Source organism: Budorcas taxicolor, chromosome 16 (genome assembly GCF_023091745.1).
Source record: "Budorcas taxicolor isolate Tak-1 chromosome 16, Takin1.1, whole genome shotgun sequence".
NCBI classification, from domain to species: domain Eukaryota; kingdom Metazoa; phylum Chordata; class Mammalia; order Artiodactyla; family Bovidae; genus Budorcas; species Budorcas taxicolor.
In genome coordinates, this window is record NC_068925.1 from 5055590 (window position 1) to 5080970 (window position 25381).

The 25381-nt window shown below is 58.3% G+C and overlaps 1 protein-coding gene across 1 annotated transcript; it reads left to right on the forward strand.

Moving 5' to 3' along the window:
• Window positions 1-577: 577 nt before the first annotated feature.
• Window positions 578-24218, forward strand: CDK18 (cyclin dependent kinase 18). The gene is made up of 16 exons (XM_052653753.1): window positions 578-798; window positions 15129-15277; window positions 15445-15584; window positions 16173-16298; window positions 17453-17509; window positions 18459-18573; window positions 18733-18827; window positions 19017-19079; window positions 20254-20377; window positions 20473-20593; window positions 21341-21438; window positions 21653-21758; window positions 21869-21911; window positions 22712-22802; window positions 23096-23173; window positions 23823-24218. Exons 1-16 carry the CDS (start codon window positions 578-580, stop codon window positions 23855-23857), a joined length of 1662 nt encoding a protein of 553 aa, XP_052509713.1. The 3' UTR covers window positions 23858-24218.
• Window positions 24219-25381: the final 1163 nt, after the last annotated feature.

Sequence of the window (25381 nt, forward strand, 5' to 3'; positions counted from 1 at the left end):
GCAAATAACCAGTGGCTTTATTTGTTGTTTGGAATGAATTCCTAGTTATCGCACTGTGCCTGGCTTTGGGTAGAGATGGAGGCAGGCTTTCCTAATCTCATTAAGCCGTATCTTTTCCATTCCTCCAGATTGAGGAGGACATCCCTGTGTAAGAGAGTGGGGGCTAGGTGGATGAGAACTGGTAGATGAGAACTTGCCAGGAGGGGACCAGGGGTCTGTGCTGTGGGACTCTACCCTCCCCTCTGTCTCAGCTTCCAAGAGGAGTGAGGTGGGCCATCGGGGCTGGAAAGCTAACAGCCTCCTGCTCTGAGGGCCCTGCGCCAGGCCTCCCTTCCCTGGGGTAAGAAGACCCTCCCCCAGTGCTCAACTTCGGGCCCAGTTCTGCTCTGTTGTCTGGGAGGGAGTGGCTGGCCTGGATCCAGACTCACCTAATTAGCTTCGCCCCTGTGGGCGTGAGTCACATTTCTCTTCTGTCCACCCTGGACCCTTTGCCCTCCTGGCATCAGCTGCTGAGTAGGCACTTTCCCATCTCTGGGGGTGGGAGCAGACCAAGGTCTTGCCGTGGGCCCCACAGCGCATGTGCCCTCGCACGCACACAGAAGCCAGCTCTAAGGCTGGGCTCATGGCTGCTCAGACAGCCTGGGACCCAGGATCGCGGCAGAGCCGGGGGCTGGCCTGTGGCACAGCAGCAGACTACGAAGAGGGGGCGCTGTGGGAGCATCTCGGCCAGACCTCCCGTCGGAAGGAGAGCCCCCCAGCTCCTGACGTCTTCAGGGTCCCGTCTGCACAGGAGGAGCGGTAAGGAGGTAGGGTGAGAAGCACCTTTGAACTCAAGAGGGTCTTCAGGCTCCCTGACAGCATGAGCGGCCCTGGTAAGACAGGACACCCTGGTCTTGGAGACATTGGCCTGAACCTCTGAAGGGCAGTGGTGAGCCTTGGAACTCTGGAGAGTGGTTTCACCCTGTGCTCCCACCCCACCCTTCTGATGTTAAATAAAGTCTTTCCTGGAAATAGAGGGATCAGTATAGACAAGTTCAGTTCAGTTCAGTCACTCAGTCGTGTCTGACTCTTTGCGACCCCATGAATCGCAGCACGCCAGGCCTCCCTGTCCATCACCAACTCCCGGAGTTCACTCAGACTCTCGTCCATCGAGTCAGTGATGCCATCCAGCCATCTCATCCTCTGTTGTCCCCTTCTCCTCCTGCCCTCAATCCCTCCCAGCATCAGAGTCTTTTCCAATGAGTCAACTCTTCACATGAGGTGGCCAAAGGACTGGAGTTTCAGCTTTAGCATCATTCCTTCCAAAGAAACCGATACTTTTAAAAAATATTTATTTGTTTGGCTGCCTGGGTGTTAGTTGCAGCGCGCAGGATCCTCGATCTTCCTGCAGCATGTGCGATCTTTAGCTGTGGCATGCAAACTCTTAGTTGTGGCACGTGGGACCTGGTCCCCTAACCAGGGATCAAACCTGGGCTCCTTGCTTTGGGAGCTTGGAGTCTTAGCCTCTAGACCACCAGGGAAGTCCTGGGTGGCCTGCTAATGATGGCATGCTGGTATGTTCATTCATTTTTGTGTGTGGAGGGTGTGTCTCTTGCCCGCCATGGGTGGGGGCAGTGTTTGAACTTTCGGGTCAGTTCAGATCCTGCCCTTGTTGCTCAGGAAGTGGTTCCCTTAGGAGAAGGACCTTGCTCACCCAAGTTTTAGTTTCCTTCTTTAGAAAATGGAGAAAGGAACAGTATTGCCTCATGTGGTTGTAAGAATTCTGATGAGATAATGTCAACGGTACTCCTCGCCTCTTGCCTTACCTGGTGTTGTGACCAAGGGCTGGTGGCAGACGGGGTCAGTGGACCACATTTGGCAGTTTTCAGAACCCTGCCCCTCTCCTTGATCCCTGGGCTCAGGCCCCCAGCTGGGGAGGAAACTCTATTCTTAAAACATTTCCATGCTCCCTTACCCCAAGCGCCCTCTCCATGTTATCATTATCGAGAGAAGCTCTGGCAAAGCTCCAGAATGATTTCTGTCCTCACCCCTCGCTTCCATAAAGGAACCTCCCCTTTTCTTTCTTTGGGGGTCCCCTCAGGAAACAGGGCTGCTTCTCCTTTCTGGCCCTGGCCACCCAGCAAAGGGGATTCTTGCTGAGAGAGCAGGCCTGGGGAGGGGGGCCGTAGCTGTCCTTCCCCACATCCTGGCAGGATGCAGCACCTGGAAGCAGGTAGGGAGTAGGTCCTATGCTGGAGGGCGTCACACTCGTGACATCAGCAGTGCTGGGTCCCTAGAGCCCCCCTACCAGCAGGCCATGGGCTGAGGCCAGGAAAGGGGGCCCTAAGCCCTTCCCTGTTCCTGGCACGGAGCTCAGCTGGCAGCACCCCTTGCCACGGCTGGGCTGGGTGCCACGCTCTGGGCTGACGCCAGACCTGCCTGGCTGCTTCCCTGGGCAAGGCGGCTCTCCAGTGAACGGCTGATGTCCCTGATCATGGTGCCCGGTGCAAGGAATGCCATCTCTGGCCAGACCCTTGCTGTCCTTTCCAACCGCAGGGAGCAGAACGGGCACTGAGTGCAGAGTCACAAGCCCTTGGTTCTAGTTTGGCTCTACCCGGTCGTCCAAGTGGCCTTGGGCAGGCCGCTCCCCTTTCTGAGTCTTCCCTTCTTCACCTGGTAGATGAGGGCACAGACCTGGGGGTTCCTAGAGCCCCGTCCAGGATGGCTGGTTTGCGGTTCCAGCTTTTGACAATCCTGCTGGCGAGGGGAGCTGCCCTTGGAGACCCCAGGAGGGACTCTTGATCCCCCAAACTCTGAAGTGCAGGGCCTTCCCCCAGCTGAGGCCGGGGTAGCTGGCCCTTGCCACAGCTCCAGTGGATGAGGAAGCCCTGGAAGGCTGCCTCCTTGTCAGACGGGAGGAGAGAAAGTACTTCCCAAGGCAGTGGGTGTGGGATTCAAACATCATACAGGCACGGATGCCCAAGGGCAAGGCTTGAAGAACCATGGCTCTTGGCCAAATCCAGTCTATATTAGTCTGACCTGTGAGCTAAGAATGATATTTATAGGTTTAAGTGGTTGGGAAAAATTCAAAAGATGAAAGTAATATTCTGTGACACTTGAAAATTACATAATATATGAATTTTAGTGTCCACGAGTGAAGGTTTACTGGAACACAGCCACGCATTCGTTTCCATCCTGTCTGTGGGTACTTTTAGGGGGATAGAGCTGTGTGACGGCAGCAGAGACCGTATGGCCACAAAGCCTAAAATACTGGCAGTCTGGCCTTTACGGGAACGCTTGCCCACCCTGCTTAGATAATCATAGTTCTCCCAAGGTTTGCACTAAACAGTTCTGGAATCTCTATCTAAAAATACTTTCTTTTCATTTAGAAAGAAGCGTTGTTCTTTTAACATAAGCAATGGAAGTTCATTATGGAACTATTAGAAGCTGCAAATAAGCAAAAAGGAGGTATTAAAATCACCCATAATTCTGTCACCCAGTTAGATAACTACTGTTAGCATTTTAATTTAGAACCTTCTGGAATATATATATATATATTGTGTGTGTATGTGTGTGTCCTGCTGGGTTATGTCCACATACAGTGTTTGTCTACATGTATTTATAGGGTATACATGTATGACACATATGTGTCTAGCACACAGCTTTTACAAGTTGTACACAAATGCCCTTTTCATTTAAATACACATCTCAAAACTACTTGCTGTCTCAGGGACTGTCCTAGGCCCAGGGGGGTAATTCTAGTATCCCAGACCCTGGGGGAACATCCAGACCGAGGTGTCCAGCAGGCATTTGGGCCTGTGTGTGAGGCACAGGGGCTTGGTGGGGCCTGAGCTGTGAATCTGGAAGTCATCATCACGTGGGTGGTGGTTTCCACTGCAGGAAAGCCTGAGGTCACCAGGATGAGCGTAGAGACGGAACCGAAGAGGGAACTCTGAGCAGCATGACATTCAGGGCCAGGTAGAGGAAGTGAGCTCCCAGACAGGGGAGGGAGGAGGAAGCCGGAGAACCAGGGACTGGGGGAGGGGAGACGTAAAGAGAGCCTGGGACGGAGCCTGGAGCCTGGAGCCTGGAGCCAGGCAGGTGTTTGTGGAATGAGACCAGGACTGAGAGAACCCTGCTCTGAGTGGTGGGTGCTGCTGACGGGACATCCAAAGCACAGGATGTTTGGAGTTGTCCCAGAGCGGGCCTTGGAGACAGAGAGGAGCAGGGCAGTGGTGGTGGCTGAAGCAGCTGCCTGGACCCCGCTGGGTGAGAGGGAGGCCACGCTGAGTGTGCGGGGGCCAGCGTGCTCTGAAGGGTGGAGAATGTTGGCCAGGGTCCTTCAGAACGTGGGCATGGCATCGCTGGGCCAGACTGGTGGTGGGGAGTGCAGTATAAATAGGAATGTGGTCTGCAGATGTGGGAAACCCTCCCCTCCGGCCCCCTCACTACTCGTGAGGCAGCTATTCCCCTGGGATGCGCGCTTGAAAGCCCCTGCTGTTTGTTAAAGTTGGGTGTGGCGAGAAAACCAGAGATGTTAACAAAGACCCCGCAACAGGTTGTTCAGTCTAGATGAGGGAAGACTAAAGGGAGGGTGACCTGGCTGCTCTTTATTTCTCCTCTTGTTGGTTGAACAGAGGATGGTGGGCATCAGGCTTTGTGCTTAGGCAAACAGAGTGGAAACAGATGAGCTGTTTCCACCGAGATTTAGCAAGCAAGACTTAAGAAAAGGCTCCAGACTCTGGAATTTTAAAAACACTGATGGTAGGTGAGGGACCTTCCTTGAGGGTCTTTCTTTAATGCACGCTGCTGAAAGGAGTGAGAGCTGGAGTGGGCCTGGTCTGGAAGCAGACAGAGGAGACAGAGGTCTTGCCTGCCCTGGCTCCTTGCTCCCGCCTCTGGTCTGGGGTGTCTGGGACGGCCAGGACCAGAGCTGACAGAAGGGTGCCTCGCCCCACCTTATCTCTTAGAAATCCACAGCCTCTCCAGAGATTCCAGGCCAGCCTTGGCTGGGTGTCCAAAAAAGGCCGAAAAAGAAAATGCCAGAAGATGACATATGTGGCTTCATTCCTTGAGCCCCAGGAAGCCAGAAAGAGTGACACAGTGTCAGCAGGGCTGAGGCCGCGGTCTAGGGTGAGGAGGGGTCATCTGTAGGGGTCGAGGTCAAGGTCTGAGCCCAGGTAGTCTATGTGACCTCTAAGGCCCTGGAAATCTGCCCCTGGGGGATGGGAGCCCAGGAGGAGGGCCCCGGGGCCTGCCAAGCCTCCTCCCCACAAGACCTGGGAGCCCCAACTCAGCGCATGTTCAGCTGGAACCTCTCTTGAGGATCGTCTCCATCCCTTGTCTATTCCTCACCGAGCTGTGGCAACTGCCCACCCCAACGCCTGCACAGACCTCAGTGGGAGCGCGGCTGCTGGGCCAGAAGCCACCGTCTCTGCTCCAGCCCCCCACCCCACGCCCCCACTGCCCTGGGGAAGGAACCTAGCTTATAGCTGAGGCTTGGAGTCCAGTGGGCAACTGGGAGCCTCGGGGTGGCCCGCTTACCTTCAAACATTCCCCAAACCAGGAGCACTCGGTTTTCGTAGATTCGCTCACTGTTCTTTCGAGGGTTTGCGTGATGCCAGGCCCTGTGACAGGGCCTAGGGGTGTAATGATGAGTCAGACCAGTCCTTGCCCTTAACCCGCCCACAGGCAAACTAGGGAGACAGACAGGCCAGCAGTTACAATACAGCAAGCCAAGTGCACTGCTTGGGGACATCTAGAATGCTGTGGGAGCCCAGGGGCCCACGTGGCCAGCAGAATTTCAGGCTAGAGAGAATAGGAGGGGTGTGGCAGAAGGCATACGAGGAAGAGGTCACATCTGCCTTGAGCCTTGAAGATGCAAACACTTGGTTGGCTTTCCCCTTGTCCCTGGTACACCAGTCCCTGGGTTCCCATTCCCATGGAGAGTCAGGAGAACCGAAGAGGAAAGATGTCCCAGGGAGCCCTGGGCTGGCCGATGGACCCCCAGGCTTGCCTTCATGTCCCCAGGAAGAGGGCAGGGCCAGGCCACCCACGTGGGCTCAAGTCCCACCTGCTAAGAGTTGGGGGTGGCCTGACAAGGAGAAGATAAATGTAGCAACAGGACCTGGCCTGCTTGAGAGTGGAAGAAAGGGTCTGCATACCAACAGAGTGTCCTGGGGGGTCAAGGTCTTTGTCTTCAATGAATCTAATGTTTAAATGTAGAGGAGAGGCTCAAATGAGCAATAACAGCGCACCAGCTATGGTCTAATTCAGTGTGTCCATTCATTCCACGAACACTGCCTTCCACGTGAGGCCGTGGAAGCAAAGCTGCCTGAGTCCATGCTCTTGCCCTGAAGGACATGTCAGTCTGGAGCCATCTTGTTTTACCTCCCAGGAGAAGGGGCGGCCACGTGCAGCCTCCCAGGGGAAGCAGCAGCTGAGTCTGGGAGCAGTTTTACTGAGGGAAAAGTGAGGAAGGCCTTCCCAGGGGTGGCCAGGAGGGTGCTTTCCACTGAGAATGTCAGCTGTGTTCCTGAAAGCAGGACCCTCCAGGGAGGGCTGAGAGCAGAGACCGGGAGGAGACAGGGGTCAAAACACAAGAGGCCTAGTCTTCTGGCCGCTGGAGTTTGGACTTTTTCCTGAGGGTGGTGTTAATACTGAAGGATTTAAAATGGGGAAGTGATGTCATCAGAAGGCAGATGAGAAAGTCAGGTCTCGCGGCCGGTGGCAACTGAATAGGAGGTTGGACATTCTCCCCATTTTGCAGATAAGGAAGCTGAGGTCTTCCCAGGTCACAGTGCTAGTAGGTGGGAGAGCTGGGGCTCCTCCCATGACTCCAAACTGCAGAGCCTTCTGGCGAGCAGGCCCGGGTGGCACGTGGCCCTCACGATGGGACTTTTGCATCAGGTAGGATGCCATCCCTCACCATGCTGTGGCGCCTGCCCTCCCAAGGCCCGCACAGGCCTCCCTGGGGAAGTGACTGCTGGCCGGAAGCTGTCCCCTCTACCCCAGCCCGCCCTGCTTCCACTGCCATGGGGAAGAATTGGGGTGCACTTGTCTAGGACAGGGGCGACCCTGGGCCCCAGACAGCCGCCTCCTGACCAGCTTCCTGCAGATTAGCCCAGCTTGCTCCTGGAAGGCCTTCCCCACCTGCCCCCACGCATTCTGGCAGGAGCTGTGGGAATCTTCTCTGAGCCCTGTCCCTGCGTCCAGAGCATCTGTTCACTGGCAGGGTGACCGCAGGCCTCTCGGTCCCCTGGATCCCGGCCCCTCGGAAAGGCCCAGGCTGATGGCCTCTCCCCCATGCTGGAGCTCACAGAGCATAGTGAGTGATGAGGAGTGATGAGGGCTCCAGGGCCTCTGCTTCCCTTCTTCCTCCCAACTCCAGGTGGTCATGGGGTGACTGGCTTCCCCTGAGGTTTGTTACAAGCTAGGGAAACTAAAGCCTCAAGCCTTGCAGGGCAGGGTCAGTGAGAGGGTGCAGGAAGAGATGCTATCTGCCAGCTCCCTGCAGGCATGGTTCTGCTAGGGGAAGGGGTGTCTCTGAAGTCCCAGCGCGTGACATGTGCAGACTTGGTCAGCTGTGGCCCCTGGTTATTTTTAAAACCTGCCCATGGGCCCAGAGTGGCCGAGACAGGGCCAGGAAGTGAGCAGCAGAGAGTGTCATGAGGGGCATAGCTGGTGGTCAGCCTTTGGGAACGAGGGACAGACCCTCGGGGCTTCGGAAAGCGGGCAGTTGGAAATTACTTCCTTCATCCCCTAGCCCTGGGCTCACAGAGACTGAGGCCTGAAAGAAAAGAAAACTAAGCAAGAGGGTGGACTTGAAAAAGCTCTCGCACACCTGGAACTCAGTAGGGGCTCCAAGTGCTGGCGAAACGGCCAGCCTGCTGTCGGAGCTAGCCTGGGGGTCGAAGCGCGCCTGGTAAGGGGCGTGAGCAGAGTCCTCCCCGTGGCCTCCCCATGGATGACGCGCTTTCACGAGTGTGCCCGTCGGGAGGGTGCCCGCCTGGGGAGGCTTCTGGAGACCTGGGACCTGAACTGCACACCACGGTGACGAGTGGGGAGAGCTGAGCCCCAGAGGAAGGCGGTGCGGCCTCTGAAGGGCCCTGGGTTGCAGGCTACGAATCAGGGATTTTTAAAAATGAACTGCATCTCTGTTATTTTGGCTGTGCTGGGTCTTTGCGGCTGGGCACCAGCCTTCCCTAGCTGCGGTGCACGGGCTTTTCTTGTTGCGGAGCGCAGGCTCAGCTGGTCCGCAGTGCGTGGGATCTTTGCAGGCCAGGGGTCAGACCCGCATCCCCTCCACTGACAGGCGGATTCTTAACCACTGGACCACAGGGAAGTCCCAATGAGGGCTTTATTCAGGAGGAAGGCAAAGAGTCTTCTCATAAGGTTTCCTGAGGGATCTCAGAGCTGGCTTCCCTGAGATTTAGGAGGAAAAGCTGACCTCGGCCTCTGCAACAGCCTGCAGCCAAACTCCCGTGAGAGGGAGGCCATGGGATATTCTGCCAGCCGCCTTCTCTGTCTTCAGGATCTGCCCGCCCCGGTCTTCCAGGCGTCCCAGCCGGCGTCCCAGCCGGAGGGCGGGGGTTAGTTCTGGGTCCTGGCGGCGGTTGTCCTGGGGGGCTGGGAGCCTCTGCGCCTCCTGGACAGGGGGTGATGGGGCCTCTCCGGGGATGGGTGCTGTCCTCCCGAGGGCTGAGGGCTCTGCCTGGCGGTGTCAGCCACGGGGACCCCTCCTGCCCGCCCTGCCCTCTCTGTCTGGAGGCTCCGGCCTGCCTATTGCTGACCACGTCCCCTGCTTTCTGTTTCTCCTCCATCCCAAGGTCTCAAAGCGCCTTATGGACGGTAGGAATGTCTGTGAGGGATGTGTGCTTATAGGATGAGCTTTATATGCGACTCTTTTCTGATATTTTTACATCTGTGCCGGAAGCCGAGGGAAAAAAGGAGAAAAGAGAGCTGTCATTTTCTGAGTGCCTTCCTTGTGTCAACTCAGCACTCCGACTCAGACATCAGCGAATGTAAAGCTCATGCCCAAAACCCACCAGGCCCCCGCCCCCAGCACCCCTCACCCCCACGGTGGCCACCCGTCCTTCCCTGGCTCAGGCAACCCCTTTGGAGCCCCGCATGACTCTTTTCTCACTTTTCTCTCTTTTCCCACTCACAGCCTGTCAGCAAATCCCTCCGGCTGCCCCTTTGTGATACACCAGGACCCAGCGCTTCTCCCCGTTTCCGCTGCGCCGCTCTGATCCCGGTCATCACCCCCGTCACTGCCGCCTCCTGGCCAGGCTCCCTGCGGCCCCTGTGCTGCGGTCAGAGGGAGCCTGTTAGAACCTGAACCCAATCAGATCACTCATCCCCTCAGGCCCTCCCAGACCCCGCGGGGACCCAGCACAATCTGCTGCTCTCTGCTCTCCAGACCACCCCAAACTCACTTCTGCCTCAGGACCTTTTCACCTGCCGTTTCCCTGTTACCTGCTTCCCCCGAATTCTGTATGACTAGCTCCTTCCCTGGTGCCGTCTCAGAATTTTCCTCAGAAGATGCCACCTTCTCAAGGAAGACTTCCTGATCACCCTATTTAAAATGACAACACCTCGCCTCTCACGCCCCATCTCTTTCCTGTTTTTTCTCCCTTGCACTTGTCACCATCTAACATGTTGTGTATTTTATTTAATTATATTTAATTATCTCGTCTGCTACCTCTCCCCACTCCCATTAGAGCGTCAGCACCATGAGGACAGGATTAGTGCCCATTTTGTTCACAAGTAGATTCTCAGGGTCAGCAACAGTGCCTGGCATGCAGTGGGTGTTCAATAAATAATCGCGGAATGAAAGACCAGAGCCGAACTATGAGCGATGGCGTCCCTACGAGCGACGGCCGCACACTGTCCTCGGCCTGTAACGTTAGTGCAGAACTGCCATCTGAGGTGGTCTGGCTTTGAATTTGGGGTGAGGGTGGAGGAGACCGGGAGGCAGAGAGCAGCACTTACAACCTGGGCCTCTGGAGGGGCGGGGGGCAGTTCCAGCTAGGAGAAGAAAGCAGCGGCGCGGTCACGGAGGCTGTGCACTTGGCAACAGCCGGGAAGTGGCTGCATGATTTTGAGCAAGGCAGCTCCCCTCTGGAGCCAGAGAGGATTGGAAGGGTGGCTCTGAGTGCCCGCTCCGGCCAGCGCTGCAGGAGCCCTGCCCTTTCTCACGGCGGCCTCTGGAGAAGTGTCAGTGTCCTCCTGGCCCAGCTCCCCTTTCCTGCCGTGTGACGCACTTCTCTGGCTGGCTGGCTGGTGTGTGCCCAGGAGGAAGTGATGGCAGGTAGGCGAGAACTTCATGGACTCACCTGGGCAGCAGGAAGGGCTGGGCTCTGCCTTCCAACCCTGCAGCTCCCAAGGGGGACTGCTCCTTCAGCACCCCCCACACCCAGCCAGGCCAGCATCTCTGAACGCGCGTCTCCCTCTTCCCCTGGCACCGGTTGCCCGGGGACAGCCCCAGATGGCTCCCTGGCCCTGGGGACAAAGGCCACACTGTGCCCAGCCCTGGGCTGGCTTCAGGCTGGGTGACACTGAGCCCTTCTGTCCCCCGAGGTGGGTGAGGGGCTGACTGCACGAAGGTAACAGGCCTTTTTCCTGTCTCCCTTCCCCCTTGACCCTCAAATCTGAGGAGCTGACACTCCCAAGAAGTGACAGAGGCATCTTGTGTCCTGAGCTAAGAAACAACAGATTGTTCACTGCCCAGTCTGCCCTGTCGCACTCAGACCCTGCTGGTTCAATGCCCCAATTGTCCCCATCGGAGAGCAGTGTCCACTCTGCATGGTTACCGCTGCCTGCTCCCCGGCCGCCATCAGGAGGCCCATCCTGACGTCTCGCCCCCATCGCTGCTGCTGCAGCGGCAGCCACTTCCTCTCTCTCTTCTCAGGCCAGCTGGGAGCAGCTGGTCCCCTGTGTCGTCTGTCTGCATCGCTTGGCTCCGCGTTCCTGCTCAAGTCTCCAGTTTCACTCTTTCCATGCCTCCTGGGCCCACTGGTGGCTCCTTGCTCCTAACTTAGCCACCAGGAGGGCGGATGGAATTCAGGCTGGTTCTTGTAGAAATTGGGGACCTCCCTCCCACAAGGCTTTTGATGAGTTTCCCTCCCCCTCCCCTCCAGACAAGAGCAAGGGCATCAGATTTATGGCAGCTCCTGGTGGATTCCTGAGTCACCAACTCAACCCGCCATCCCATAAATCCCAGACTGTAGGACAGCTTTATGGGGAGCCCTGTTTCTAGAAGAGGGCGTGACTGCCCCCCACCACCACCTTGGTGGAACACAGACCTCAGGAAGCCAAGTGCCCAGTTCCCCCACCCCCTAGGATGACCATGACTGAGCCTGGGGCGTCAGTTCGAGCAGGGCAGTCGTTTGCTCCCCTCCCGGTGGGGCCTTGTGCTCCACTCAGCATTTACCCCACCTTCCTGTGCCTCCCCCACCCCCTGGGTTCCCCATCGCAGCACGTTAGGGCCATCTGGAAACCTGGGCTGATTCCATCCCTTACCTGGACCTCAGCTACTTCCCAACCATGTCTCTCATGTTCAGATCACTGGGGATGGTGTTTACAAACACATTTTCCCAGACACTGTCCTCAGAGCCTCAGTTCTAGAATCTAAGAGTGAGACCGAGGAATCGGAATTTTTTCTGACGCTCCTTGCTGATGCTGATGTTTGCCCAACTTGTAAACAGGTGGTCTGTGCAATGGGGAGAGCACTGTCCCGTCGTGTGGGAGGTGTGAGCGAACATGCAGGGCCTGTCGAGGCCCTCCTGTCACTGGAACTTACATGCTGCCTCCATCAGTTCCTGCCCCCATTTCCCTGTGAGCTCCACACAAGAGTGAGGTGGCTGGCAGCCTCTGGGAGCTTTCTGTCCATGAGAATCCTGAAGACTGCGGGCTCGGGATATCACACAGAGCCCAGAGGGGAGGCTGAGGTTGACTGATGGGGATGAGCTTGGAGATGGAGAAGCAGGGAAGCTCCAGGCGGGTGAGGTTTGCAGGGAAGCTGCAAGAGGAGTTCTCAGCTACCTTCTCACCTCAGGAGCCCTCGCAGCCCCATGTCCTTGAGAAGAGGGACCAGGCTTCACTCACCACTAGCCCCAGTGCCTGGCTCTTCATTTGTTGGGCTGAAGTGAGTGAGCCTTCAGGGCCCACTGGCAGAGATAGGCTCAGCGGGCAGTGTGGACCTGAGGCCTATTCTCTGAGAGGTGCCAGCCTGAGGAAGCAGGGGGTCTGGGCTAGGAGAGCTGGAAGGTCTCTACTTAGCTGCCTTTGGAGGCAGCCAGGAGCCTGCAGGCCCAGGGGAAGGACCCTTTCCAGGCTGGCTGAGGACAGAAGGATGTGATCATTACACAAACTAAACAGGTCACTGACCCATCATCCCTTAAACCAGGATTCAGGAGGGGCCTGGTTGCCTTGGCAACTGGTTACTGGCCAGTGACAGTGCTGAGAGCATCCCCTGGGGAGGGGCCGTGCTTGGTGCATGGGTGAAACCTGGAGAGAGTGCAGGGTGGTCCCTTCCATCACAGGGCTGGCCCTGATGGCTTCTTGGCAGGTGTGGGGGGCGGGGGGTGCCTGGTGAGGCCTCTTGATCCCAGCCCTACTGTAGCTGAGGGAGACGTGGGCAGAGCAGAATGAGGGGGTGGACACACTGGAAGCTTATGAAACCGCGGAGAGGAGGGGAGGCGGGGAGGCGCACTCTGAGTTTCCAGGGCAGAACGGAGAAGGAGGAGTAGGCGTGAAGAAGCAGTGGCAGCAGTGCCGCTGAGAGGCCGGCAGGGTGCCCCTTCTCAGGGGCCAAGATGGCTGCGCAGCCTCAGGAGGGAACCCCTCCTCGCTGGGGTGGGGGCCCAGGGGCGAGCAGACAGCCCGCCCCGCTGGTTCGTTGTCTGCGCTGCAGTGGAGGCCCTGCCTGCTGGCTTCTGTGTGGGAAGGACCAGTGCTCGGCATCCTCTCCCCAGGGGGGCCTGTCTGTTTCCGGCCAACTTCTGCCTTTGCCCTGAGACATTCAGCTGCTCCGGACCTCCCATATTTCAGCAGGAGGGATGGGAGCAGGGCCAGCTCCTCCCCCCATCCTCCCCATCATCCCTTTCCCCTCTTTTCCTGTCTCCTGCAGACTCACAGCAAACCAGAGAGGGGCGTCTAGGTGTCAGTATTAGGATGGAATGGTTTGGGCCAGACTGCATTACAAGGGTGTAGGCTAAGGTACGTTCAGCTTATGGACATCCATCAGTTAGGCTTACTGTCTGTTGACATATTTGGCCTCCTCCACGTAAGTTGGTAAAGAGCTGCTGGCCCAGGGGCCACCTGGTTCTGGTGTCTTCCCTGCCGCCCCCCCAGCCTCCTTCCAGAGCTCTCTAGGCCTCCAGCAACTAAAAGGCTACCGTCTGGCCTTGGGGGGGCCTTCAGGATCCTGTTGGTGCATCAAGCCACTATTATGAGCAATACTTTTCTGTGCTTCTTGATATACATTGTGAATATCTCCCCAGGGGCAGGGAATCCAGAGGGGATAAGATTCCCAGGAAGGAAGACGGTTAGGAACATGTTGCCCTGGCCCCCAAGTGCAGGGTGATTGACAGAGCTTGATGGGAAGACCCAGGATTCACCTTTGCTGTCGACCAGACCCGCTGCACGTTCTCATCCGTTCTTACCTGTTCTCATCCATTCTCACTCATTTTCAACCATTCTTACCCGTGCTCACTCACTCTCACATGTTCTTACCTGTTCTCAGCCATTTGCACGCATTCTCACCCGTTCTCATCTGTTCACACCCATTCTCACCCGTTCGCACCTGTCCTCACCCGTTCTCACCTGTCCTCACCCATTCTTACCTTTTCTCACCTGTCCTCACCCGTTCGCACCTTTTTCTCACCTGTCCTCACCTGTTCTCAACTTTTCTCACCTGTTCTCACCCATTCTCACCTATTCTTACCTGTTCTCATCCGTTCTCACCCATGCTCACCTGTTCTCACCCGTTCTCACCTGTTCTCATCCATTTTCATCCGTTTGCACCCATTCTCACCTGTTCTCATCTGTTCGCACCTGTTCTCACCCGTTTTCATCCGTTCTCACCTTTTCTCACCCGTTCTCACCAGTTCTCACCCTTTTGCACCTGTTCTCACCCTTTCTCACCTGTTTCATCCATTCTCACCTGTTCTCATCCGTTCTCACCTGTTCTCATCCATTCTCACCTGTTGTCACCTGTTCTCATCCTTTCTCACCCATTCTTACATGTTCTCATCTTTTTTCACCTATTCTCATCCGTTCTCACCTGTTCTCACCCATTCTCATCCGTTCTCACCTCTTCTCACCCATTCTCATCCGTTCTCACCCGTTCTCATCCGTTCTCACCTGTTCTCACCCTTTCTCATCCGTTCTCACCCATTCTCATCCGTTCTCACCTGTTCTCACGCGTTCTCATCTTTTCTCACCCGTTCTCACTCATTCTCATCTTTTTCACCTGTTCTCACCCATTCTCATCCATTCTCACCCGTTCTCATCCGTTCTCAGCTGTTCTCACCCATTCTCACCAGTTCTCATCTTTTCTCACCTGTTCTCACCCGTTCTCATCTTGTTCACCTGTTCTCATCAGTTGTCATCTGTTCTCACCCGTTTTCACCCATTCTCACCTGTTCTCACCCATTCTCACCTGTTCTCACCCATTCTCACCTGTTCTCACCCATTCTCACCTGTTCTCATCCGTTCCTACCTGTTCTTGTCCGTTCTCACCCATTCTCATCTTTTCTCATCCATTCTCACCTGTTCTTGTCCATTCTCACCCATTCTCATCTGTTCTCACCCATTCTCACCTGTTCTCATCCGTTCTCACCCATTCTCACCTGTTCTCATCCGTTCTTACCTGTTCTTGTCCGTTCTCACCCATTCTCACCTGTTCTCACCTGTTCTCATCCGTTCTCATCCATTCTCAACTGTTCTCATCCATTCTCACCCATTCTCACCTGTTCTCACCCATTCTCACCTGTTCTCATCCGTTCTCACCCATTCTCACCTGTTCTCATCCGTTCTTACCTGTTCTTGTCCGTTCTCACCCATTCTCATCTTTTCTCATCCATTCTCACCTGTTCTTGTCTGTTCTCACCCATTCTCACCCGTTCTCACCTCTCCTGCCTCAGGACCTGCCGCTGCTCCCTGCCGATCATGAACAAGATGAAGAACTTTAAGCGCCGCTTCTCCCTATCCGTGCCCCGCACTGAGACCATTGAGGAGTCCTTGGCGGAGTTCACAGAGCAGTTCAACCAGCTCCACAACCGGCGCAACGAGGGTGAGGGGTCTGGGGCCCTTTCCCCACCCCTCCCCTACCCTGCCTTCCCACACACCAGCACATCTGGCCCTGGTGGGGAAGGACAGAGGTCAGGGTGGACTGGACTCCCCACTCCGCCCCCATCCCGGGGCAGAGGCTGGGAGGGTAGCTGATGCCTCTCCCTTCAGACCTGCAGCTTGGTCCTCTTGGTGGAGATCCCCAGCCAGAGTCCAGCACCTTCTCCCCCACAGACAGTGGGGAGGACCCCGGGCAGCCGTCCCCAGGTGTGCAGTACCGGCGGCAGAACCAACGCCGCTTCTCCATGGAGGTGAGGGGCTCCGGGCTCTATGCTATGGACGTGATAAGAGACACATCCACAAGTGTGTGTGCCCAGGAAGGTGGTTGCCTTGGAGCCAGACTTCAGGGGTTCAAAACCCAGCTCTGCTATTGATTAGATCTGTAACTTCGAATGGGTTACTCAGCCTCTGCATACCACAGTCTCCTTATGTTAAAATGATCATGATGAAGATGAAATGAGTTAATATATGCCACGTGCTCAGAACATTCCTGGTACACAGCAAGGGCTAGACAATTTGACTATTATTCTTATGGCCCATATCCATGTGCCCAAATGTATGAAAAACAGGCTCACAGAAGCAGTGTCTACAGGAGTCTCAGGCTGCAGATGGTGACTCTGAGGCCCAGAGAGGGCAAGGGACCTCCTGAGGTCACCCAGCACCACCTGGATGCTCATGTTTGCCCCTGAGCACAACTTTGAAGCAATCCTCACCCATGATTCAATCCTGCTAGGACTGTTCACAGGGAAGGAGAGACCCAGGCTGGGAGATGCAGGCCCCACAAGCCCTGGCTACCCGGGAGCAAACTCGGACACCTTGTTCCATCCTGGCCCCTGCAGGACATCAGTAAGAGGCTCTCTTTGCCCATGGACATCCGCCTGCCCCAGGAGTTCCTGCAGAAGCTGCAGCTGGAGAGCCCAGACCTGCCCAAACCGCTCACCCGAATGTCCCGCCGCGCTTCCTTGGTGAGTCCTAAGAAGGTCAGAGGTCACCAGAGTGGCCACCCACTCCCCTGCATGGTCCTGGTTTAGCCTGTCCCAGCTGAGGCATGCAGCGGTTTCCAGGGAGGTTTCTGGGCCTCTAGCGCCACCTGCTGGCTATATAGGATTCCCACAGCGGATCCTCCTTTGTCCATCTCCATTCCCCAGTTGGGTCCCACCAGTGATGGAGCTGGGCCCACTCTGGGTTCCTGAGTCTTCACTGAGATGAGATCAGTAAGCCAGCTAGCACGTGTTTCTGAGCCTTGGCCTGTCAGATTTCCTTGGGAAATCTTACAAAACACAGATTCTGATCCCCCATCCAGATGCCTACAGAATCAGATTCTGGGTGGTGGGGCCCGGGAATCCATACTTTTAAGGGTTGTAGTGCAAGGAGATCCAACCAATTCATCCTAAAGGAGATCAGTCCTGGGTGTTTATTGGAGGGACTGATGTTGAAGCTGAAACTCCAATACTTTGGCCACCTGATGCGAAGAGCTGACTCATTTGAAAAGACTCTGATGCTGGGAAAGATTGAGGGCAGGAGGAGAAGGGGATGACAGAGGATGAGATGGTTGGATGGCAACACCGACTCAATGGACATGGGTTTGGGTGGACTCTGGGAGTTGGTGGTGGACAGGGAGGCCCCTGCGTGCTGTGGTTCATGGGGTCGCAAAGAGTTGGACACAAATGAGCAACTGAACTGAACTGAGTGCTGAGCGAGAGCAAGTGTGCTGATGGGAGGCTGTAGGGAAGTGGGTTCTGAACTGGACACTCAGTTCCTGTCCTTGAGGGGCTTCTGAGCAGGATGGAGACAGGTGATGAAGGCATGGGGCAATCCCAGGCCTGCACCCTGGGCTCTGGTCCCTGCACTGCCATGGGAGAAAGAAGCTCACTCCCAGGGACAGAGAGAAGACGGAATCCCAGGCCTGCACCCTGGGCTCTGGTCCCTGCACTGCCACGGGAGAAAGAAGCTCACTCCCAGGGACAGAGAGAAGACGGGGGGAGAGCGACTGGCACTGCCCTCCCCTGCTCGCCTCGGACCCGCAGGGTCTCGTTCCTTTCTCGCCTGGAGCCCAGGGCGGGGAGATTGGCCGTATGCGGGGGCCTTCAGGCTCACAGATGCTTTGTCTCTCTCTCAGTCAGATATCGGCTTTGGGAAACTGGAAACATACGTGAAACTGGACAAACTGGGGGAGGTAAGAAGCCAGGTTGCCAGGCAGGATGGTGAGGAGGAGGAAGGGGGTCTCCCCAGCCTCTCTGGTCTGCACTCACACGCCCCTGCCCACAGCTCCTGCCATCCACGCTCTTGGCCATGCAGTCTGTCTGGCCGAGCCTTCGGCAGGTGTTAAGGTGGGCCCAGGTCCTGGAGGAGGCCCTGAGGCCCTAAGGATGGAGTGGCTGATGGACTCTGGGTCAGAATGCAGTCTTTTTATTCTGCAAGTATTTCATGCCTAGGATCACGTCCCAGTTCCACTGCTGGCTAGCTGTGTGGCCTGGGGTGAGCTCTGGGGTGACCTCCCCCTGTGCCTTGATTTCCCCCTCTGTCAGTGGAGGGCACTGTGAGGACTGAGGAGGTCCCTAGAATAAGCTTTTGCGCTGTGTGTTTACTGGCTATTTCTGTTGCCACTGCACTGGCCTTTGTGTTCCAGGCTGGGGGGTGGGCAATGGTTTGCAGAGAGGAGGAGAGTGTAGCCCTATCCTTCTAGGGAGCCAGAGGAGGCCTGCATGTAAACGGTGACAGAATATAAGGGAGAAGAAAACTAATGCTGTAATAGAGGGGCACGTTGCCTGCTGGGAGCGTGCAGGAGAGATGCTCCTTCCGACCAGGGAGGAGTTAGAGACAGCTTCACAGAGAAGCAGGCTTTGGGGGAATGGGCATTCCAGTGAAGTGCACGGGGTGGGGAGGGTAGGCAGGGTGTGCACGCCAAGTCACTTCAGTCGTGTCCGCCTCTTTGAGACCCCGTGGACTGTAGCCCACCAGGCTCCTCTGTCCGTGGGATTTCCCAGGCAGGAATACTGGAGTGGGTTGCCGTTTCCTCCTCCAGTTGGCAGGGCAGTCTGGCCCACATCACAGCCCAGGCAGAGGCACAGAGAGGAGGGCGTTGGCAGAGGAGAGCTGGCCCTGACTGCTGTTCTTGCTCCCAGGGAACCTATGCCACAGTCTTCAAGGGGCGCAGCAAACTGACAGAGAACCTCGTGGCCCTGAAGGAGATCCGGCTGGAACACGAGGAGGGGGCGCCCTGCACTGCCATCCGTGAGGGTGCGCACCGAGGGTCCTGCGGGCTTGAGGCTCCGGGGGGGTCCTGAGCCTGGGGGCAGCTAGGGGCCAGGAGACATGGCTGGGGTGGGGACCCCCGAGGCTGATCGCAGGAAGAGGGGTGAGGGGCACGCGGGGCTCAGGCGCGCCTGTCGCCCATAGTGTCTCTCCTGCGGAACCTGAAGCACGCCAACATCGTGACCCTCCATGACCTCGTGCACACGGAGCGCTCCCTCACCCTGGTGTTTGAGTACCTGGTGAGTGGGCGTGGGGCTGGGGCAGAGCGTGGAGGTGGCCCGGGCCTTGTTCCCAGAGGCCAAGGGCCCAGGCTTAGGGGCGGCTCGGAGCCGGGGGCCTGTCCCACTCCCGGGCTGGGCCCCGCCTCCGGGAGGGCTTCTGGCCAGGGTTCGGGTCAGGGTGGGGCTGAGCCAGGCCCCGTGTTCCAGGACCGTGACCTGAAGCAGTATCTGGACCACTGTGGCAACCTCATGAGCATGCACAACGTCAAGGTGAGAGCCTGCTTGTCACGGACCGCCCTGCAAGGCCTGCTGTAACCCTCCCCGCTTCCAGCTCATCTGTCCATGGACCACCACCCCAGGGCTGCTGTAACCCTCCCCGCTTCCAGCACATCTGTCCATGGACCACCACCCCAGGGCTGCTGTAACCCTCCGCGCTTCCAGCTCATCTGTCCATGGACCACCACCCCAGGGCTGCTGTAACCCTCCCCGCTTCCAGCTCATCTGTCCATGGACCACTACCCCAGGCCTGCTGTAACCCTCCCCGCTTCCAGCTCATCTGTCCATGGACCGCCCTGCAAGGCCTGCTGTAACCCTCCCCGCTTCCAGCACATCTGTCCATGGACCGCCCCCCACCCCAGGGGTGCTGTAACCCTCCCCGGTTCCAGCACATCTGTCCATGGACCGCCGCCCCCCCCCCCCCCGCCCCCCAGGGTTGCTGTAACCCTCCCCGCTTCCAGCACATCTGTCCATGGACCACGCCCCCAGGGCTGCTGTAACCCTCCGCGCTTCCAGCTCATCTGTCCATGGACCACCCGCCCCGCAGGCCTGCTGTAACCCTCCGCGCTTCCAGCACATCTGTCCATGGACCTCCTCCCCCAGGCCTGCTGTAACCCTCCCCGCTTCCAGCACATCTGTCCATGGACCGCCCCTGCAAGGCCTGCTGTAACCCTCCCCGCTTCCAGCACATGAGTCCACGGACCGCCCCCCCAGGCCTGCTGTAACCCTCCCCGCTTCAGTCATGTCTGTCCATGGACTGCCCCCCCAACAGCTGGTGTAACCCTCCCCGCCCCAGCTTTTGTCGCTTGAGAGCAGCAGTTACCTGCCAGGGTGAAGAGGAGCTTCCGGGGAAGCTCGCAGGAGTGAATGGCTCCTCCTGAGTGGGCACGCTTCCTGGCCCACAGTGGCCCCTCTCAGCTCCCTGCTGGAGCGCTCTCTCCTGCCCACCCTGCTGCCTCCTCTGTGTGCCCGGTGCGCTCCCCTCTGGGTGGGCCTAGGACAGGGCGTCCACATGGGCAGGAGAACCAGGTAGCCTCCAGTACTTCACCTCCACCCAGTTGCGTCCCCCACCCCGTCCCAGCCCCAGGGCAGAGGTGCAGGCTCTCTTCCTCCCCAGCCCTGGGGCGTGCTCCCACCTCGGGCTGCCCCCTCCCTTCTCTCCCCGCAGATTTTCATGTTCCAGCTGCTCCGGGGCCTCGCCTACTGCCACCGCCGCAAGATCCTGCACCGGGACCTGAAGCCCCAGAACCTGCTCATTAACGAGAGAGGGGAGCTGAAGCTGGCCGATTTTGGTGAGGGCCAGAGCCCGCGGGGCTGGGAGGACCCCAGAGACTCTCCCGGACGCGAGTGCATGGAGCAGGGAGGTGCAGTGACGGTTTGCTCCTAGGACTGGCCCGGGCCAAGTCAGTGCCCACGAAGACCTACTCCAATGAGGTGGTGACCCTGTGGTACAGGCCCCCCGATGTGCTGCTGGGGTCCACGGAGTACTCCACCCCCCTAGACATGTGGTAAGCGAGCCTGTGGGACCTCCCGACTCGCCTCTGTTGCCCCACGGGCTTCTTCAAAGGACTGTCTAACTTCCTTTGAATAAAAGCTATGTGGCATCCTACTGAACTGGATATCAGAGAACTAAGTCAGGGCTATATCGGGGTTTCCCTGGTTCTCAACAGACTGTGCTGGGCTGTGCTTCCAAATACCCGCCAGGAGCACATAGGGGGTCACCAGAGGGTACGGGGGGCCCCCACAGTGCATATGATGAATCTTCCCCAAGCATCAGTTCCGCTGAAAAATTTAGAAAGGATGCATTATTTTTGTATTAAAATTAACACACACAGGATTCAGTGTAGAATGAAAAGTTGGCCCAGGTTTCCAGGTAAAACACAGGTCTCCGATGAATGGCCTCTGCAGTATGCCGTGGTTTCCTTGGAGAGTGAATCTGTGGGCTTCTCTCTTCCGGTGGGGGTACATGATGGACATAGTTTGAGATAGCGCAGCTTGAAGAGCTGCCACAGGGGTGCTGGCTATGCAGCCGCCAACCCTACAGAGTAAAAGGCGGAGAGATCAAAGCGTCCTGAAGCCCAGAGGCTCCCCAAACGGAGACTGCCCTGGAGGGCCATGCTGTGCTAGGAGCCTCGGCATCCCCGTGCCGTGACCCACTCGAGCCTCCGTGGCGGCGATCGCGGGGGAGCAGCGCCAGGGAGCGTGGGTGCAAGGAGGCCCAGGCTGACGCCGGCCCTGCCCATGGCTTCCTGCAGGGGTGTGGGCTGCATCCACTACGAGATGGCCACAGGGAGGCCGCTCTTCCCCGGCTCCACGGTCAAGGAGGAGCTGCACCTCATCTTCCGACTCCTCGGTCAGTCTCCTGCCGCTCCCTCCGTCTCACCTCGAGGGGGCGCCAGCACCCCGTCCTGCGCGGACACTTCCTCGGACGGGGGAGATCCTCCAGGGCGGGGGTCCCGGGGGTTGGCGGCCACTCTCTGCCCCCACCTCCTCCCTTGCCACCCACCCCCACCGCAACGTCGCCCTCGGCCCTGGCCTCTCACCCTCCCAACCCCTTATCTCCCCAGGGACCCCCACGGAAGAGACGTGGCCCGGTGTGATGGCCCTGTCGGAGTTCCGAGCCTACAACTTCCCCCGGTACCTCCCCCAGCCGCTCCTCAGCCACGCTCCCAGGTAGCCCCTCCGCCCCGCTCCTGTCCCTGTGGTCCTCACGGCCCCTCGGGGAAGCGGCCTCGGGGCTCGCCGCGCCCCCACAGGCCTGAGCTAGCTCCTTCCTCCCGCAGGTTGGACCCTGACGGCATCAACCTCCTGAGCAGCCTCCTCCTGGTGAGTGCGCTCCCTGCGGGCGGTGGCCCAGCAGGCCGGGAGCTGAAGCCTCAGGACGTCATCCTGGCCCCCAGTCCCAGCCCCGGGCCCGGCTTGGGGCTCCCTGGGACCCCCCGCCCCCTGGCACGAGAGGAGCGCCGGCCTCCCCAGACTTCAGAGCAGGCGTGCTCCACATCGAAAACCCAGTGCAAACCCTAGCTGCGTAGCCCGCGGGCAGGTTACAGAACTCAGCTGTGCTTCGCTTGGCTCAGCTGCACAGTGGAGTGAATCACTCACACCTTGTAAGGTGGTTGTGAGGGTAAAGTGAGGTTGTTGAAGACACTTAGAACGGTGCCCGCCTTGCTTAAGCGCCCAGTAAGGGTGGTTCTTAGTATTACTTGTTAGTATTACTGGGATTCAAGTTATAATTGTGTATACTTTTGCATCTGTATTTCCATCCCCAAAAGAGATCATTTTCTTTAAGTCCCATGTCTGGTTCTCTCCTGGTGGCTGGGGACCTGGGACCCTGAGCTCTGCGCCTGTCTTGAGCTGGGCTAGCAGCTAGGTGGAGAAGGCAATGGCAGCCCGCTCCAGTACTCTTGCCTGGAGAATCCCAGGGACGGAGGAGCCTGGTAGGCTGCTGTCCATGGGGTTGCACAGAGTTGGACACGACTGAAGTGACTTAGCAGCAGCAACAGCAGCAGCTAGGTGACCCGAAGGGTTGCTCAGGTCAGACTGGCCCTCTCATCTGGGCCAGGGGACTAAGTGTAGGGGTCATATTGCCAGAGGGGTCCCTGCAGCCACCACCCTCTGCCTTTCAGTATGAATCCAAGAGCCGCGTGTCAGCAGAGGCGGCCCTGAGGCACCCCTACTTCCGGTCTCTGGGGGAGCGCGTGCACCAGCTGGAAGACAGTGAGTGCGAGGGCGAGGCTGGGGGGCCTCCCTGGACCTGGGAACGGGGCAGTGGGTCTGGGCGAGGAGGGAGCAGAGCCCAGAGCCCAGGGCCCAGGTCTGGCTGAGCAACCTGGCTCCCTGTCCCCGGGTTTTCCTTAGTAACGAGGGGAGCAGACCCAGTCATCTTGGGGCTGCCAGCCCGACTGAAGGGGTGCCCAGCTCCCCGCGCGTGGTGGGCGAGGGGCCGCAGACTGTGGGAGTGGAGCCGGCTCGCTGAGCGGTCTCCTGGCCTGTGCCCTCTCTGCCCGCAGCTGCCTCCCTCTTCTCCCTGAAGGAGATCCAGCTCCAGAAGGACCCCGGCTACCGGGGTCTGGCCTTCCAGCAGCCAGGTAGGGGCCTGTCCTCCCCATTGCTCGCCCTGACTAGAGGAGGCCAGGGCGGGCAGCACTTGCCTTCCTGAGGAACAGAGATAGGGCCGGGAGATGGGGGCTCCTCCCCGACCCAGGCCTCTCTTCCGGGGGCCTGCAGGGCGCAGGGCAGGGCCGGTTTCCCTATCTGCTGCCCAGGCTTCCTCCTTGTGTCTTCCTCCTCAACCCGCGCCCCAGACAGAACGCCGCATCTGAAAGTAGCCCCATGAAGGTGTGCCGGTTTCCTGGTGCCTTCTCTCAGCACATTCTGAGCTCCGGGTGTAGCCTCTATCCTGGGAGAACTGCACTTATTTCCAGACTAGCTGATGGCCTCAGATGTGATAAGTCCTTTCCATATAGCATCTTATTTAATCCTAAAATTTTCCTTGAAGTCGATACCATTGGTTAGTGCTCCCCATTTCTCAGGCAAGGAGACTGAGGCTCTGGGAGGCTGAGCTGCAGTTTCACACAGTGAGTGAGTAGAAGGGATGGGATTAGAGCTCAGGACTGACCAGCTCCTGAGCGCATGCTCTTGCTGCCTCTGGCAGAGCAGTCCGCCCCTGCTGATCTCAGGCGACCTTGGCCCCCCGCCTCCTCCTTGCAGCCCCACATCTTTCCTTCCATTTTCCAGGGCGAGGGAAGAACCGCCGACAGAGCATCTTCTGAGCTGTGCCCGCCCTCCTGTGGCCCAGGGGCGAGAGGTCACACCGTGCACAGCTGCAGCGGGATGGGGCCCGTGCGGCCTCGGAGGACAGATGCGTGAGGGCTGGTGGCCGGCCCGGGAGACCTTGGGCAGCCCAGCTGGCCGTGGCTGCTTCCTCTCCCTGCTTCCCATGTGCCTCCCCAGACACCAACCCCTTGGCCCAGACACCAACCCCTCCACCGCCTGCCCTGGGGCCAGGCATGAGCTGCTTCCTTTGGAAGAGGTGGTGGGCAGAGAGCAACCTCAGGCACTTTCCCACCCTGAAGCCCTTGGGCACCAGCGGGGAACCCACAGGGACTGGAGAGTCCAGAGGCTGAGCTGAGCACTGTGCCTTGGACATGGGCGCCACTGTGCCCCCCGACCTCCCGGGGGCCTGCCTGCCTCATCAGTTTGGTTGAGACCCTTTCAGGCCCCTGGGAGCCTGCACATCTTTCCCCTGTTTCCCCTCTGAGAGCAGGAAGTGACATGGCACCTTGTCTGGAACCCTGGAACCCTGGGTGCCAACGTTAGTGCCAAAGCCCCTCCCACCTGCGGGGGCGGCCGTCCCCAGAGCGACAGAGCCGCACCCCCTCTCCCATTCCCCCCGACTTGTCCCCACGGCCCGCTCCTTGCCAGGGGCCCCGTGTGCTGCTGGTGGCCCAGCCAGTCCCACGGGGCCCTGGACCAGCATCCTGCGGGCAGCACCTGGGTGTGCAGGCTCACCCTGAGCCTGGTGTCAGGCCGGCCCCAGCTCCGTGGTGTTGCACAGCCTTCCTTTTCTGCTCCTCCCCGGTGCCTGTGGCTCTGTCCTTGCTCTGGCCTGACTGGAGCCTCCCCATGCCCAGAGGAGGCCAGGCCCACAGTCTGAGGTGCAGGAAGGTGGGCCGGGATGGGGTTGGCTCTTACCCTGAGCCCCAGGGGACCGGGAGTGTGCCGGGCCGTGGCCCCAGAGAAGGCGCCTCCACCCCCCTATGGAGCACACCTCTTGTATTCCCAAAGTCTCAACACTGGGCTGGGTCTTAGATGTCAAGGCCAAAGGGAGGCCAGGCCCCCTGCCCGCCCTCTTCTGCCTGAGGAGCAGCCCTGGAGGGTCTTGGCTTCCCCATAAGTCCCCACCCCCACCCCCACCCCCACTGTACTGTGAATATCCTGTGACTCAGCATAAAGACAGATAATATATTTAATTCATGTGGTACAGACAGGAGTGAGCAGTCTCCTGCACAGAAGCTGATGCTGACAAACTGATGCCAAAGGTGGGGGACGGAAGGGCCTCCCCAGGCCCCCCGAGTGCAGGCCGGGCTTGTGTCTGTGCAGATAAAGCGGGGAGAGTTTGGTTAGTGTGTGTCCCTGAGCCCACTCGGGGCCACGGGCCTGGTGCCCTGTACTCTCCCTGCTGTATTCTGGATGCTGCTGCCTTCAGGGCTGGCAGTCAGTCCTGGGCACCCGGGATGGGTGCAGGAGAGGCCTGGGACTTGGTTCTGTTGCCGCCGTGGCCCGAGTTGCTGTCA

Bases quoted from the DNA above. Each gene is read 5' to 3' on its own strand.
- CDK18 (XM_052653753.1), top strand. From the start codon at position 578: ATGTGCCCTCGCACGCACACAGAAGCCAGCTCTAAGGCTGGGCTCATG. The intron at 15,585-16,172 runs GTGAGGGGCTCC...TGGCCCCTGCAG, and splicing joins AACGCCGCTTCTCCATGGAG to GACATCAGTAAGAGGCTCTC. The intron at 21,439-21,652 runs GTCAGTCTCCTG...TTATCTCCCCAG, and splicing joins CCTCATCTTCCGACTCCTCG to GGACCCCCACGGAAGAGACG.